We start from the raw sequence: 15,142 nt of genomic DNA on the forward strand, positions 1-15,142 counted from the left end.
GTAAATTTCGGTGTACATAAAAAACATAGTAGATACAGCGTATAGAGAGAAACATCAAGGGGAAGGGTCGTGGAGGAAAGAGGAGGGTGTGAAAAGTAGGAAAGGGGTGGGGAGAGATGAAGGTGTGGTATGGGGAATTTGGGACTCATTCACTCTCAGTGATGCATGAGGGAACCACTTTTTTAGAGAAAGGCAGTTTCCTTGCCTAAGAAAACCCAGTAAAAATAATGTTCTAACTGGAAGTTTACAGGTGACTGGAAAAGCAAAGAGAGAGAGACAGAGTCAACACTTTGTGAGAGCTTGACTTCTGATCTAAAAGGAAGAGAATTAGGTGTTACAGTTAGCTGCCAATCGATTCTGATATTGATGTATTTGTTTTTATAAATGAAGTACTGTGTTGGGCAACTGTGAGAAACAATAGTTAGTGGAGGTGGTGTGTGGTTGGCTGTATGGCCATGTTCTAGCAGCATTTTATACTGACGTTTTGCCTGCGTCTGTGGCTGGCATCTTCAGAAGATCCTCCACACAACACTCCAGTGATTCCAGCCGTGAAAGCCTTTGACAATATAGTTAGTCTGTCATAGAAATACCTTGACTCAGGAACCAGGACAAGCACAGGATTCAATCACTCAGAGGCCACAATCTGAATCAGAAATGAATGAAGTTGGTGCTAAAATATCAACCAAGTCTCACATTCAAGATGAGTTGTGCACGCAGAACAACATTTGAGACAGGACTCTATAGAAACATTATTAATGAAGATGTGGAATCCCTTCCAAGTCTGTGTTTTTTTAAACAAGGTTTTGTAATAAACAAAGTTCTGGCAATACTTTCAAAATTGAGCAATAGACACCCCAAGGTCCCTAGTAAATACCCCATACCTCCTAGCATTATCTGGTTCCTTCCAAATCTCTGTGAAGGTTTTACAGAACTCTGCTTTTTGCATTTTGTCCTTAGAACTCAGCAACCATTATTTTGTTGTGCCAAAATCACATCATTTGATGATTTTGGCTTTGAACCAAATCCTGTGTGGAGGAAACTGATCTAGATGCCCATGATACCTACATTGGAATTTCCTTCATGAGACTTTAGTTTGATGTGTTCTGGAGTGTGTTGTGCTGAAGACTATCAACTGTCCTTATTCTGAGGCGATACACTGTAACTTTTACTCATGTGGAGTCCTACATCTGTCACACAAGGTCCTCTCCTGTGATTTGGCTGATTGAAATGATCATTGTTAGTAGACAAGTCCTATGAACGCATTCCCTCCATCTAGAACAAATATCTCTCCAACCGTAAAGTTGTGAGTTCTTGTATTCCAACAGTGTGTTTTATTATCACCTTCCATACCAAGTTACCAATGTAGCTGTCCAAATAAGACTGTCCAAATAAGTTTTCTGTATTTGGAAAATGTGTGCTTTCTACCATATATGTGTGCATGGCTACAACTCAACCTAGTTTTCTTTTCTGTTTCCCCCCTAGGATGATGAAGGTCAAACACCATTGCATTATGGTAAGTAATCCGTGAATATTTGTCTTTTAACCCTCATGACCATACAGACTGAATGAACAGTCCAAAAGCCAACTAAATAAATAAAAGCAGAGTCCTGGTTAGAAACAGTTAATAGATTTCCGATGCAGCCTTCCAAGCAAAGATTCTCAACATTGATCCCAAACCATTAATCGTGTTTCATTTTCTGCTGCAGTAATGAGTTATCTTATAAATGAGAGATCTCATAAATTAGGAAAGGTTTTCAGATAACTTGCAAATTACAGCAACAATTTGTAGATTTCATTTTATTTCCATTGCAGAATATTTCATGCACCTTCTAATAGCTTAAATGTTTCTCTCTTTTAATGGTAAAGTTAGTCTCAGAGAAGTTAAAGATTTTAAACAAGCTTGTTCTCTCTTCTTAAATGCCCATCTAAATTTGTTTTCTTTCTTTTAATTTTATAAAAACACCCACACAACTAAAGACATAATAAGAGGGGTTAATATTGGGAAGGACTGGAAACAATTTTGTATGCTTCTTTTCTTAGTTTCAGATGAAAAAGGTTACATTAACTATGCCATTTTGACTGGATTCCATTATATGCAATTGTTCATGGAAAAAACTGTGCTCCAGTAATTCAGAGGAGGTTCCTTTTTTAATGTAAATTGCTTCTATCTCCTTTTATTACCATTTTATTATATTAAAGACACTAGCTGTACCCGCCACGCGTTGCTGTGGCCAACCTTCCCTCCCTCTTTCTCTCCTTCCTTCCCTCCCTTTTTCCTTCCTTCCCTCTTTTTCTTTTCCTTCTTCTTTCTTCCTTCTCTACCTGTTTCTTTCCTCCCTTTCTTTGGTCTTTGGTTCCATATTTCCTTGTCTCTTTCCTTCCTTCCTTGTCTCTTTCCTTCCTTCCTTGTCTCTTTCGTTCCTTCTCTCCTTCCTTCCCTCTCTCTTTTTTTTCCTTATTTCACTTTTTTATTTCCTTCCTTCCTTCTCTACCTTTCTTTCCTTCCTTCCTTCCTTCTCTCCTTTCCTCCATTTCCCCCTCTTTCTCTCACTTCCTTCCTTCCCCCTTTCTGAGTATATGTCTTTTGTGTGTATATACATGCATATATGTGTGTATATATTTGTGTATATGTGCGTTTGTGTGTATATGTGGTTATGCGCAGGCTTTGTAATGCAATTTTTTTGTTTTTTGGCTTTTTAAGTCTCTTCTGCTGTGTTTTTCAGTGTTTTTATGAGTGATGGTCACTTGTTGGCTTGATAGGTGTATTCTGTCCAAATTTGATGTCAATTTGTCCATTGGTTTTTCCGTTATGTTAATCCCACAAACGAATGTTACATTGGGTTGTTGTAGGTTTTTCGGGCTATATGGCCATATTCTAGAGGCATTTTCTCCTGACGTTTCGCCTGCATCTATGGCAAGCATCCTCAGAGGTAGTGAGGTCACTACCTCACTACCTCTGAGCCCGGAAAACCTACAACAACCCAGTTACTCCGGCCATGAAAGCCTTCGACAATACATTGAATATTAAATTTTTATTTATATAGATAGTTGTGCCTACATATAGTGTCTGTATCTTTGCAACATAGTCTCTTTCCATACCACCCTGGATATGACCAGTTCTAGAGGTAGTACTTAAACGTTATAGGAAATCTGACAATATCTGGTTTCTTCGGTTAATCCTTGTGGTTTGCACAGATCTACATTCCAGAAAATCATTGTCGTTATTCTCTTCTTTTCATACTATATCTCTTTCTATACCATCCTGGATATGACCAGTTCTAGAGGTAAACAATATAGGAAATCTGACAGTATCTGGTTTCTTGTGGTTTGCACAGATCTACATTCCAGAAAATCATTGTCGTTATTCTCTTTTCTTTTCCCTTCTTTCTTCTTTTCTTTGAACACATGTTACATTGATTAATTGTAACCAAATCTTGACTACAAGCACAGACCCCTTTTCTTTGCAACTCGTGTACAACAAACCAAGGCGTTAACAACACCCCTTTTGAGTAAAAAAAAAAAAAGCCAAGTAGAATCTGAGTTTATCTATCCTTTTATGAGGGTGTTTGTCCTGACAGCTGTCCTTGCCTCAGCAGCTCTTGTGATTACAGAAGGTGTCAAACTGCATCCATAGACGGGCAATAAATCCTGGTTCATTCTGATTAAACACGGGTCAGAGCCATGCTGAGGTTAAGTGAAGGACAGTTCCCCAGTTTGTTACCCTCAAATGGGATGCCAAAAAGCACCCCGCCCCCTTCAGTACAATATCTGCTGGTGCTGCTGTCAGTCTATGGCCAGCACGAGATCCTGCCTTTGAAAGTCCAGGATGTGTGTGGTCTGCATTGTCAATAACCTGTTAGCCTTTATATCCCCATGTTAGGACCTCCGTTGCACTCCCCCCCCCCCCCGCCCCTGCCCATACACATACATACACACTTGTTCCCCACAGGGAATGCTCAGATGATTGCCTCTCTGGCCTCCCAGAGGAAATCAGCGTTTCTCCTTGGACTTGAAATCACATGACTGTAGAGTAGGCTGGCTCTCGGTATTTCTCCTGGGTTCTTCCCTCCATGTGGAAACACCATCTGCTCTGCTCTTTTTGTACTGTGGCAGGGCAGTGGGCGGAGATGCCAGCAAGGAAATAAATAATCAAAGGGGAAATCCATCATGAAGCATCTAAGGATTAATGGACTTGGGAAACAAACGGGGCTGAATGAAAATTCATCTTCACCTGGGCCCATGACACTTGACAAATAGGAGTCCCCATGGTGGACTGTGAATCCAGCAGCTGCTCTAACCTCCAGGGAACGGCTCTGCCATCCTTAGAGGTGGGCTGGTCCTCTTGGGTTTCCCAAGACAACACATTATCTCATTTAGGGCTTCCTCTTCAGAAATGCCAAGTATCTTGTCATCTGGCATCTCCTTAGTTTCAGGCCTTTCATTTGCAAAGGGCTCGTCATTGGAGAGGGAGACTCATTTCAAGGAAAGCATCTGCCTCTGCTTTGTTTCTCCTCTTGAGAAATAAAAGTCGGGAACTAGATTTATTCCTGACTGGTTGCTTTGATCTGTTTCCAAACAGAATCTAGTTCCCCCAACTTAGATTGCAAGATTAATGCCCCCAACTTACATAGTATTTGCTAATTCTCAGCTGTAGATGAAACAGTAATTATAAAATAGATTTTAAGGTAACAGTATAACTGTGGATTCCTTCATAAACCATTGAATTATTATTATTATTATTACTATTATTATTATTAACTTTATTTATACCTCGCTAACATCTCCTGCAGGACTCGGTGCGGCTTACAAAGGCCAAGGCCCTCAATAAAACAACAACATAACAAATACAACAATAAAACTCATAAAGCAAACCAATAAACATTAAAGCAATAACAATAAAACATTAAAACAATAATACCATGACGCATTTAAAACTAAAGGCCGGGCCAGATGTAATGAATAAAATTTAAAAGTGCTGGACATGACAGGTGAAATGTAAAGGTTTTTTAGAGGTAGGTGCGATGTGCAGACAATCTTAAATCTCTAATAAAGTGCATTTGGGACATGATGCTGGGAGTTTCCTATTCTGGAAAGACACACTGGAACAGCCAGGTCTTCAAGCTCTTCCTAAAGACTGCCAACGTTGGGGCTTCTCTGATGTCCTTGGGGAGAGAGTTCCAGAGTCAGGGGGCTACCACAGAGAAGGCCCTGTCCCTCATCCCCACCAAACACGATTGTGACACAGGTGGGATCATGAGCAGAGCCTCTCCAGGTGATCGGAGGGATCGTGTGGGTTCATATACGGAGATGCGGTCACGTAGGTAGGCAGGTCCCAAACCATTTAGGGCTTTGTAGGTAAGCACCTGCACCTTGAGTTGGGCCCGGAAAATGAACGGCAGCCAATGGAGCTCCTTGAACAGGAGGGTTGACCTCTCTCTGTAAGGAGCACCGGTTAACATTCTGGCCGCCGCTCGTTGAACTAGCTGAAATTTCCGAGCCATTTTCAAGGGCAGCCCCACGTAGAGCACATTACAGTAGTCCAATCTAGAGTATCGTTGTGGATTCCTTCATAAACCAGTGATTGAAGATAATTATTGTTTTTTTGCAATAAAACATTGTCCTTTTGCAATAAAACATCAGTTGGTCCCTCACCTCCAGAACCCCTGGTGGATCTGTTCTTCTGGGATCCCAGCTGGATGCATGTCGCAGGAAGCTATGGCTTTCTGGGGGGAGGAGAGGCAAAACAGAACAGGCCTTTTTGCATCTTTAGTTGCTGCAGAAATGGAATGTCAAGCTAGATCTATTGAAGTTCTCTCTTCAGTGCAACTATTCAAGATGCAAGAACCTTTCACTTTTTTATTATTATTTCTGACTATTTAAGGAGCCTTTGTCTTGGCTCTCCCTTTGTTCTTCTTGGGTTCTGTTTCCACTAGCCTTAGAAATTGAAAGCTCAGTTCCTCATTTTACAATTCATCTCTATCCCAGGTATCCCAAGAGTCAGGGCTTCTTCCTTAGCCTCCCATTTAAATCTTCCATATTGATGATGCAAGCAGTTGTATCTTTTCAGACTTCCTAACTATCTCACGTTTCCTGTAAATGAGTTGCATTCCTTCCGCCATGACAACTAGGCTGCAGTCTACCCGATCATTCACCTGTTATCTAAAGAAGTTACTGCTTTCTCAAAGATGTCCACCTATAGATCTCTTCCTCATTGTGATTGTGGTTTTTCTTATTATTATTGCCAAAGATGACAGGTCAGTGGAATTGAGATATAAGCAATGGAGCATGACCTTGCACACAGGACTAAAAGAAACCTTGTCTTGATGAGCCAAGTTTGGGATCTGCCACCAGGCTTGGTTAACATTGCAAAGCTAGACAAACAAATGGTTTTGCTTAGCAGAAGATAGAACTCCTATACAGAAAAATAGTTCCTGTAAATAATCCCCAATAGTATTGCTTTCCTGTTTTAATTAAATGCTTGCGTCCTCCCTCTTCTATTCATTAAAGAAATCAGCAAAACATTCAGGGTACTAATTACTACTCCTAATTGCAAAAATAGGGAAGTACACCATTAATGTGTTGCTTTCGAATGTAATTAAAACAGTAACAGAAAGACTTCTTGAAATTGATATATCCCACTGGAAATGTTAGTTTCAAAGCTAACTGGGCAGATCTTCTAGCCGGTGCACACAACCAGTGCATGTATTTGGGCTCCTTAACTCTCTTCTCCTGTTTTTAAAAGCTAGCAGAAGTATCCAGCTTTGTCAGAACTAGACACACCTTATCCCCACCCTTCCCCCTACTCTCTGTATTCCTGTCCTTTACATCCCAGTGGACATTCAGCCTTTTCTTCTATTCATTCTTTCCTTCTATTCATTCTTCTGGAGGGGCCCTGCTCTCAGTCCCACCACCCTCGCAATCGCGTCTGGTGGGAACGAGGGACAGGGTCTTCTCGGTGGTGGCCCCTCGGCTCTGGAATTCTCTCCCACTGGAGGTTAGAACTGCCCCTTCTCTCCTGACTTTTAGAAAGGTGGTGAAAACTTGGCTCTGGAATTTAGCATTTGATGAGTGAGTCAATAACCCTTGAACACACGGACGGATGGTGATGAATTGTGATTTCATTCTGACAACTTGGCCTTATGTAATTATATGATTGTATTTTAATGTATTTTGTGTATTATGTATGATGTATTAGTGTATTATGGGATGCAATGTTTTAAACTATTGTTTATGAATTTTTTGTTGTGAACCGGCCTGAGTCACTCTTTGGAGGTTGAGAAGACCGGTATATAAAAGTTCTAAATAAATAAATAGTAAATACTGCCACTGACTCGGATTCCCTCGTGCACATACACTCATATCCCTCTTGCCTATCCCTCTCTTTATTTTTTAACTTTTTGAAGGTCCTGTAGAGGGAGGAACTATATGGCATTGCCTAGAACAGGGGTCCTCAAACTAAGGACCGGAGGCCAAATACGGCCCTCCAAGGTCATTTATCCGGCCCTCAATCAGAGTCAACCTAAGTCTGAAATGACTTGAAAGCACACAACAACAACAACAACAACAATCCTATCTCATCAGCCAAAAGCAGACCCACACTTCCCATTGAAGTACCAATAAGTTTATATTTGTTAAATTGTTCTTCATTTTAATTATTGTATTGTTTTAAGTGGGGTTTTTTGTACTACAAATAAGATATGTGCAGTGTGCATTGGAATTCATTCATGTTTTTTCAAATTGTAATCCAGCCCTCCAACAGTTTGAGGGACTGTGACCTGGCCCTCCTTTAAAAAAGTTTGAGGCTCCCTGGCCTAGAGAGAAAAAAACCCAATTAGCTTAGCCCTATCTTTGTCTCTGTTAGTTGCCTTCTATCTAATGACTGAATGTGGTAGTGGAGACTATTGCCAGATTTGAATTACCTAAAATTAATTAGTTCTGTATAACGGTTTCTCAAACTTTTTCTACTTAATAATAATAATAATAATAATAATAATAATAATAATAACAACAACAACTTTATTTATGCCCCGCCAACATCTCCCCAAGGGACTTGGAGCAGCTTACATGAGGCCAAGCCCAACTACACATTAATAAAAACAAAAAGCAATAAACAAAAACAATAAATACAATACAATTAAAATAAATAACATATAAACAATAACCAATAAACAGTAACTCACAAGGATTTAAAAACCTATGGCCGGGCCAAGTGTAATTGTTTAAAAATTTAAAAACTAAACGCTGGGTATGAACAAGGTAGGATATATCTGGTATAGGGTTTTAAAAGAGATAAGGAAGCGCAGTCAATCCTAAACCAGTAGTAACCACTTATGACTTCTTTCCACCTGTGAGATTTTTAAGTAACCCCAGATATTTAAAGTAAATAAAATTAGTATAAAAATCAACCATTTATTGTTACTCCAGTATTTGCAAAACAGGCTCATTTTCCTTTTTGTGGAGTACAGCTGAAGCATTTTCTGCAAGGTCCACTGTAAACAGTGCACATTGTTGCTAACAGATTTGTGTAAATGGGTGGCATTCAGAAATCTTTTACTGTTGCCATTTTTTATGAGCCCAACATTGAGCAAGGGGGGACCCCACTTGGGATCAGGACCCACAGTTTGAGAAGCACTGATCTATATAAGAAAAAAATAATGCACCCCTTAGGCTTCCCTTGATATTCATATCACCTTCTGGGTGCCCAGAGTTCGAGTCTTAGACATATAGTACAGATTGGTGTGTACATAGACACAGTTTGTCTTTTATATTATTAGAGAGAAGGTGAGAAATGAAGACTAATATTACGGTTGGGATCTTTATGTAAGAATCATTGTGATATCTGCATATGAAATCAGATAGTATGCATAACTTTTTGTATTTCTGTGGACTTTGGAAATATAGCAAACTATACAGCTGCATACTCAATGTGAACAGAAGTACTGTATAGTGATGTTAGGGAAGTGAGATCGAAACTGCCATGAGATCTAAAATCTCAAAGTCACAATATGTTCTTTCTGGTCTTGGGAGCATTTTTGTTGTTGTTGTTGTTGTTGTTGTTGTTTTTAATGAGGAAGCATAGTCTTAGAATGGGGTGGGTTGTACAAAATCCCAGATTTGATTGATATCATTTCTAGTTAAAAGCATCTTCTGGCAACGCTTTAAAAAACTTTCCCGGGATGTCAGGGAGCATGGCCAGTCAGAGTAAATAGTAGTAGTCTACATCTGGAATCCAGATACTGTCAGACTGTAACTTCCAGAATTTCTAACACACAAGATATATTAGTTAAGATTGTTAGGAGTTGGAGTTCATCATTAGAAGAGCCTTCTCCGCTGTGGCTCCCCGACTCTGGAACTCATTACCAGGTGAGATTGGGCAGGCTCCCACCCTAGAAGCTTTTAAGAAAAGGTTAAAAACTTGGCTTTTTTGATGTGCCTTCGGAGAGTGACCACCCAACCCTTTTGTTAGTTTCCATCTACAGTTTGTTTACACGATTCACTTTCCCCCACCCCAATGAAGCCCAAAATCCCACTGCTCCCCCACCTCGGGCTCCTCCTTTACAAATACACTTCCCCTACTTCCTGCCTCACCCAGGGTTTTAACATTTTAAACATTTTATCCTGTATATTTGGCCCGCCCTCTGTGATTGATTGTATTATGTTATTTTGTATTGTTTATTTTATTTTGTTGCATTGTGTATTTTGTTTGTGTTTAATTTTTAATTTTTTTAATTGTTTTGTATTGTTCTGGGCTTGGCCTCATGTTAGCCGCCCTGAGTCCCCATTGGGGAGATGGTGGCAGGGTATAAATAAAGATTATTATTATTATTATTATTATTATTATTATTATTATTCCCACCCTTGGCCTACTTGGTCTGTTACTTTACTACCCGTTGGGTTTGTCTCCCTGCATTATCTTTTAAAACCCTCCTGCTTAGATACCTCCTACCTCTGTTCACGTCCAGTGTTTATTTTAAAAATTATAATTTATTACATCTGGCCTGGCCATAAGGTTTTGAATTCTCTGTGTTATTGTTTATATGTGAGTTATATTAATTGTACTGTTTTATTTGCTTGCTGTTTTGTTTTTACTGATGTGTTGTTGGGCTTGGCCTCATGTAGGCCCCCCGAGTACCCTTTGGGGAGATGGTGGCGGGGTATAAATAAATTATTATTATTATTATTATTATTATTATTATTATTATGCACTTTCATGTGCAGTCAGAGGAAAGCTGTAGTAATTTCTTAAATATAGTCCTTTGAAGGACCAACAGACATGGCTCAATACCATAATGTATCATAGCCTAGTTCTCAACCTATGACTTCACAAATGAGAGAGAAAGCCTGAAAGGACTTGAGTCTCTCCAAATAAGATAATGCTTCATTTTCTCCCCTCATATACATTTAAATGTAGAGTGCAGGTTTTTAGTATGAATTCTCCTGCTCATCCGTTGCAACCTCGTTTCTGCCAGTTCTAGCAGCAGCAGTTCTGCCAATAGCTGATGCTGCTACTTCTTTTAAAGTGATTCTCCTTATCCTACAATAGAAATGTCAATTATTAGTATATATCCCAGTAGTAAAGTCATTGGCTGCTGGTGGGTTATGGCATTTCCTGATAGCAGGGAAAAACCATTCAGTCAGATCTGATAATGTGTGCTTTTCCTATTTTCTTGACTAATTAAAAGGAAAAGGTGTGTTTTTAAAAAACACATGAATCACGTTTTACTAAGATTGATGATAAACATTAGTTGGGAAGATCAGGTAAATTAAAGTGTTTGACATGTATTGTAACAAATGACACCCCGGCACAGAAATGCTGTTGCACTTCTTCCTGGCATACAGAATATGAGAGAATGTCATCTGAGTTCTTTTTGTATAATGCTTCTTTTCCTCCCAGCCTCCCTCCCAACATCTGTAATACGAGGGGTATTTTTTAAGTAAGGTCCGTTGGAACATAAGTACACAATGAAAGTTTATTTCAGAAAAGTAAATTTATTTTCAGAAAGTACATAGTTCACTCTATTTTTCGACATAGTTGCCAAGTTTGTTCAAACACTTATCATACCTCTGAACCAATTTTAAAATACCCTCTTCATAAATCCTTGCTTCAACTGAAGCCACCAAATCGTCTGTAATCAAAGAAGGTCGACTGGAGCGGTCCTCATCATGGACGTTGTCACGGCCATCTTTGAATTGTCGTACCCACTTACGCACTTTGCTTTCACTCATAACAGTATCACCGTACACTTCACAAATCTGTCAATGAATTTCTGCAGCAGGCAGGTTCCTTGCTGACAAAAACCGTATTGCTGAGCGAACCTCACATGCGGCGGGTGAGTTGATAGTCTTAAACATTTTTAAAGCACAGAACAGAACCGTACAGAACAACTGAGCACAGTTGTTCCCGAGACATGCCGGTACACGACGCACGCGCTCGTTGAGGCATGTGCGCGAACTACTAGTGTCTACAACAAAACGGACCTTACTTAAAAAATACCCCTCGTATACAGATTATCAGGCTACAAAATGCTGGTGTGCTTCCTATCAAACACAAGTGAGAATAGTTTTGTGGAATTACGTTTCCATAACTCAACACTACTTGTAACACAACAGCCTAGAATGTAACATTCCATTGCTTGTTTCTGACTTTAAGGCATGAAAGGCTGTTGTGTTATAGTAAATGCATCTAACTGGAATAAATGTAAAGCCACAAGACCACTCTCACTCTTGCATTAAAGTCATTCTGTTCTTCTCTAAGAAAAATCTAGGCATACAGGACTCCCATATTATTTGGCTCAAGTAACTTAGAGACATATTCGAAGATGTCTGCATCATTTTGGCTAGTGAAATCTTCTTTAGCAATGTACTTACAGTGCTGCTATTTTAGGAAGGGAGGGAATGGAATCATATTAATCACTACTACAGAAATAGTGCAGTTGGAGTTAGATTTCCTTTTGTAAGGGAGAAAAATAAAGAAGAAAGGTACTCATCTGTTGCATGAATTGTCCTAAAATATCAGGTTAGTCCCAGGAATTGTATTATAGTAGAATGGTATTTCTGTTATTCCATAGAATAGGAGAGATGGCATGGAAGTTACTTACAAAGGCTTTGCTCCTAACTTAAACTAGGGGACTCAGGCTGGCTTACAAGAGACAAGCCCAAAAACAGTTAAAACACACAAGTAAAATCAATACAACATAATTATACACAACATAAGAGCAATGTGGCTGAAAAGAAAAAACATAGCAGAGGCACAAATTCAATGACTGCGATACATTTTACAGGATCGCAAGAAAAGTGCGACAAACCAGTAGATTGGGCAGGAAATACTGTCATAAACCATGGTGAGGTAAACTATATGAGGGTCAGAATAAAGTGCTATACTCAATGGAGACAGGAAAGAATACTAGTGAGCTGCTTAATCGAAAGCACACCAGAACATCCAGGTTTTTAGTTGACTCCAGAAAGAGGACAAAGTGGGAGCCTGTCTGATTTCCCTAGGGAGGGAGTTCCAGAGCCGGGGGGCCACCACCAAGAAGGCTCTCTCCCTTGTCCCCACCAACCGTGCTTGTGATGGTGGGGGGAGTGAGAGCAGTTCCTCCTCCAGATGATCTCAAGGTACGCACTGGTTCATAGGGGAAGAGGCGATCACGGAGATAAGCAGGTCCTGAACCGTTTAGGGCTTTATAGGTGATGACCTACACCTTGAATTGGGACCGGAAACTTATTGGAAGCCAGTGAAGCTGTTTAAACAGGAGGGTTGACCGCTCTCTGTAACCAGCTCCAGTTAGTAGTCTGGCTGCAGATCTCTGGACCAACTGTAGTTTCTGGGACGTCTTCAAGGGCAGCCCCACATAGAGCACATTGCAGTAATCCAACTTGGAGGTGACTAGGGCATGGACCACTATGGCCAGATCAGATTTCACGAGGTGCGGGTGCAGCTGGCGCACGAGTTTTAATTGTGCAAAGGCCCTCCCAGCCACCCAGTCATGCAGTTCTTAGTTGCTTATGACTCAAGGAATATTTCTGATAATGCTTTTCACTACAACATTTACAACTTCCCAAAAAGCCTTGGATGGGACTTTGAAAAAGTTTGATAAGGGCTTCAGAGATCTGTAGGCAGAAGGCAGGAGAAGAAGCCTTCCTTATGCAAACTTGCTTGGTTAACTTGTGCTAAGACTTCAGATCATTTTAACTACTTTCCATTGGAGTTTGCCATATCCTCATTATTAGTACAGATATCTGGGCTTCTTTCCAGTTCTGTTCACCTATTCAGCCAAAGGCAAATAGTGGATAATTAATGAAATGTTAAAGTTAATATGGATGAATATGAGCATGAACTTGTGTAATTGGTGATGGCATTAAATTATCTTGTCTTCCTCCATTCTTAACTAAACAATTGACAAATTGCAAGAGCTCTTTCAGATGCCATCTTTGTGTAAAATGGCATCCAAGAAGACATATTTCTTTACAAATGCCCATCGTAGCATAGTTGCTCTAATACAGGGTGTTTTTAAAAAGATCTGATTTCAAATGGGTATAGCTCTACAGTTACAAACCACTCATGAAACCCTTACTACTTGAAAGGTTGGAGCATAGAGTTTCAGATGATTATTGCTAGATGGCTCTCCCAGCACACAAATCACCCCTGGCCCCTTCCACAAGATGTGACTCCACAGTACAAGGTCTAATGGGATATTTCTTTAAATTTCTTTCTGGCTCAAAATGATTAGTAAAACACGAAAGTGGATGGCCAATTATCATTTCACAATATTATCTATAGAGTGGACCTTCGATATCCGCAAAGATTTAGTTCCCAAATCCCTCGTGGATATCAAAATCCATGGATACTCAAGTCCCAGTGCATACAATCATGTAATTAAATGGTTCTCTTTAATAATAATAATAATAATAATAATAATAATAATAATAATACTTTATTTGTACCCTGCTACCATCTCCCCAAGGGACTCAGTGCGGCTTACATGAGGCCGAGGCCAAATACAACAATACAAGCTATAAAACAACAATACAATCAATAAAAATAGACAATAAAATATACAACATTATCAATAAGACAACACACAGTTAAAACAGTGGGAAGGCCAAATGTAAGGTTAAAATTGGAAGTAATGCTGGGACATGGACAAAAAGGTGATAATGGTGTTTGTGTAAGGGCATACGAGCAGACCTAAAGAAATGTAAAGTGCTTTGGAGGACAAAGAGCTATGGGATCATTATTCCGGGAAGGCACACTGGAACAGCCACGTCTTCAAGCTCCTCCTGAAGACTGCCAGAGTTGGGGCCTGTCTGATGTATTTAGGGAGTGAGTTCCAGAGTTGAGGGGCCACCACCGAAAAGGCCCTCTCTCTCGTCCCCACCAATCACGCCTGCGATGCTGGTGGGATTGAGAGCAGGGCCTCTCCGGATGATTGAAGGGATCATGTGGGTTCGTATATGGAGATGTGGTCACGCAGGTAGGCGGGTCCCAAACCGTTCAGGGCTTTGTAGGTAAGAACCTGCACCTTGAATTGGGTCCAGTAAATGAATGGCAGCCAGTGGAACTCCTTGAACAGGAGGGTTGACCGCTCCCTGTAAGGCACCCCAGTTAACAACCTGGCTGCCGCCCGTTGGATCATCTGGAATTTCTGGGCCGTTTTCAAGGGCAGCCCCACGTAGAGTGCATTGCAGTAATCCAGTCTAGAGGTGACTAAGGCGTGGACCACTTTGGCCGGATCCGCCTTCTTGTGGTACGGTCGCAGTTGGCGTACGAGTCTTAATTGTGCAAAGGCCTGGTTGTTAACTTTATGTAAAAAAATCCAGAATTTTTTAAATGTTGTATTTTATCAAACTTTTTTCCATTTAAGAAAATGGAGTGCACCTTAGATTTGATGGGCTCTACATTTGCCAGTTTTGAGCTGTTTTATCTCTCAGAGAGGACATAATTTTTTTAAGCTGTATTATCTCTCAGAGAGGACATAAATGAGGAGGAGGAAGGACTGCAGCCAGGCATGTAGCCGGGGGGGGGGGGGGGCTTGGGGGGCTTCAGCCCCCCCCCCCCCAAATTCTCATGGTGGTTCGCGAAAAGGCCTTACTGGTGCATTACTTAAACTGTTATGTTTATTCATATCATGATCATCACCAT

The 15,142-nt window shown here is 40.3% G+C and overlaps 1 protein-coding gene across 1 annotated transcript in view; it reads left to right on the forward strand.

The window, feature by feature from the left end:
* ACBD6 (acyl-CoA binding domain containing 6) overlaps positions 1-15,142 on the forward strand; it is a 108,906-nt gene that overhangs the window by 92,025 nt on the left and 1,739 nt on the right. Inside the window, exon 7 of the mRNA XM_060774458.2 lies at positions 1,483-1,513. Coding sequence (XP_060630441.2) covers positions 1,483-1,513 — 31 coding nt within the window. The remainder of the gene's footprint in view (positions 1-1,482; positions 1,514-15,142) is intronic.

The sequence above is a fragment of the Anolis sagrei genome, chromosome 4 (genome assembly GCF_037176765.1).
Source record: "Anolis sagrei isolate rAnoSag1 chromosome 4, rAnoSag1.mat, whole genome shotgun sequence".
Taxonomy (NCBI): domain Eukaryota; kingdom Metazoa; phylum Chordata; class Lepidosauria; order Squamata; family Dactyloidae; genus Anolis; species Anolis sagrei.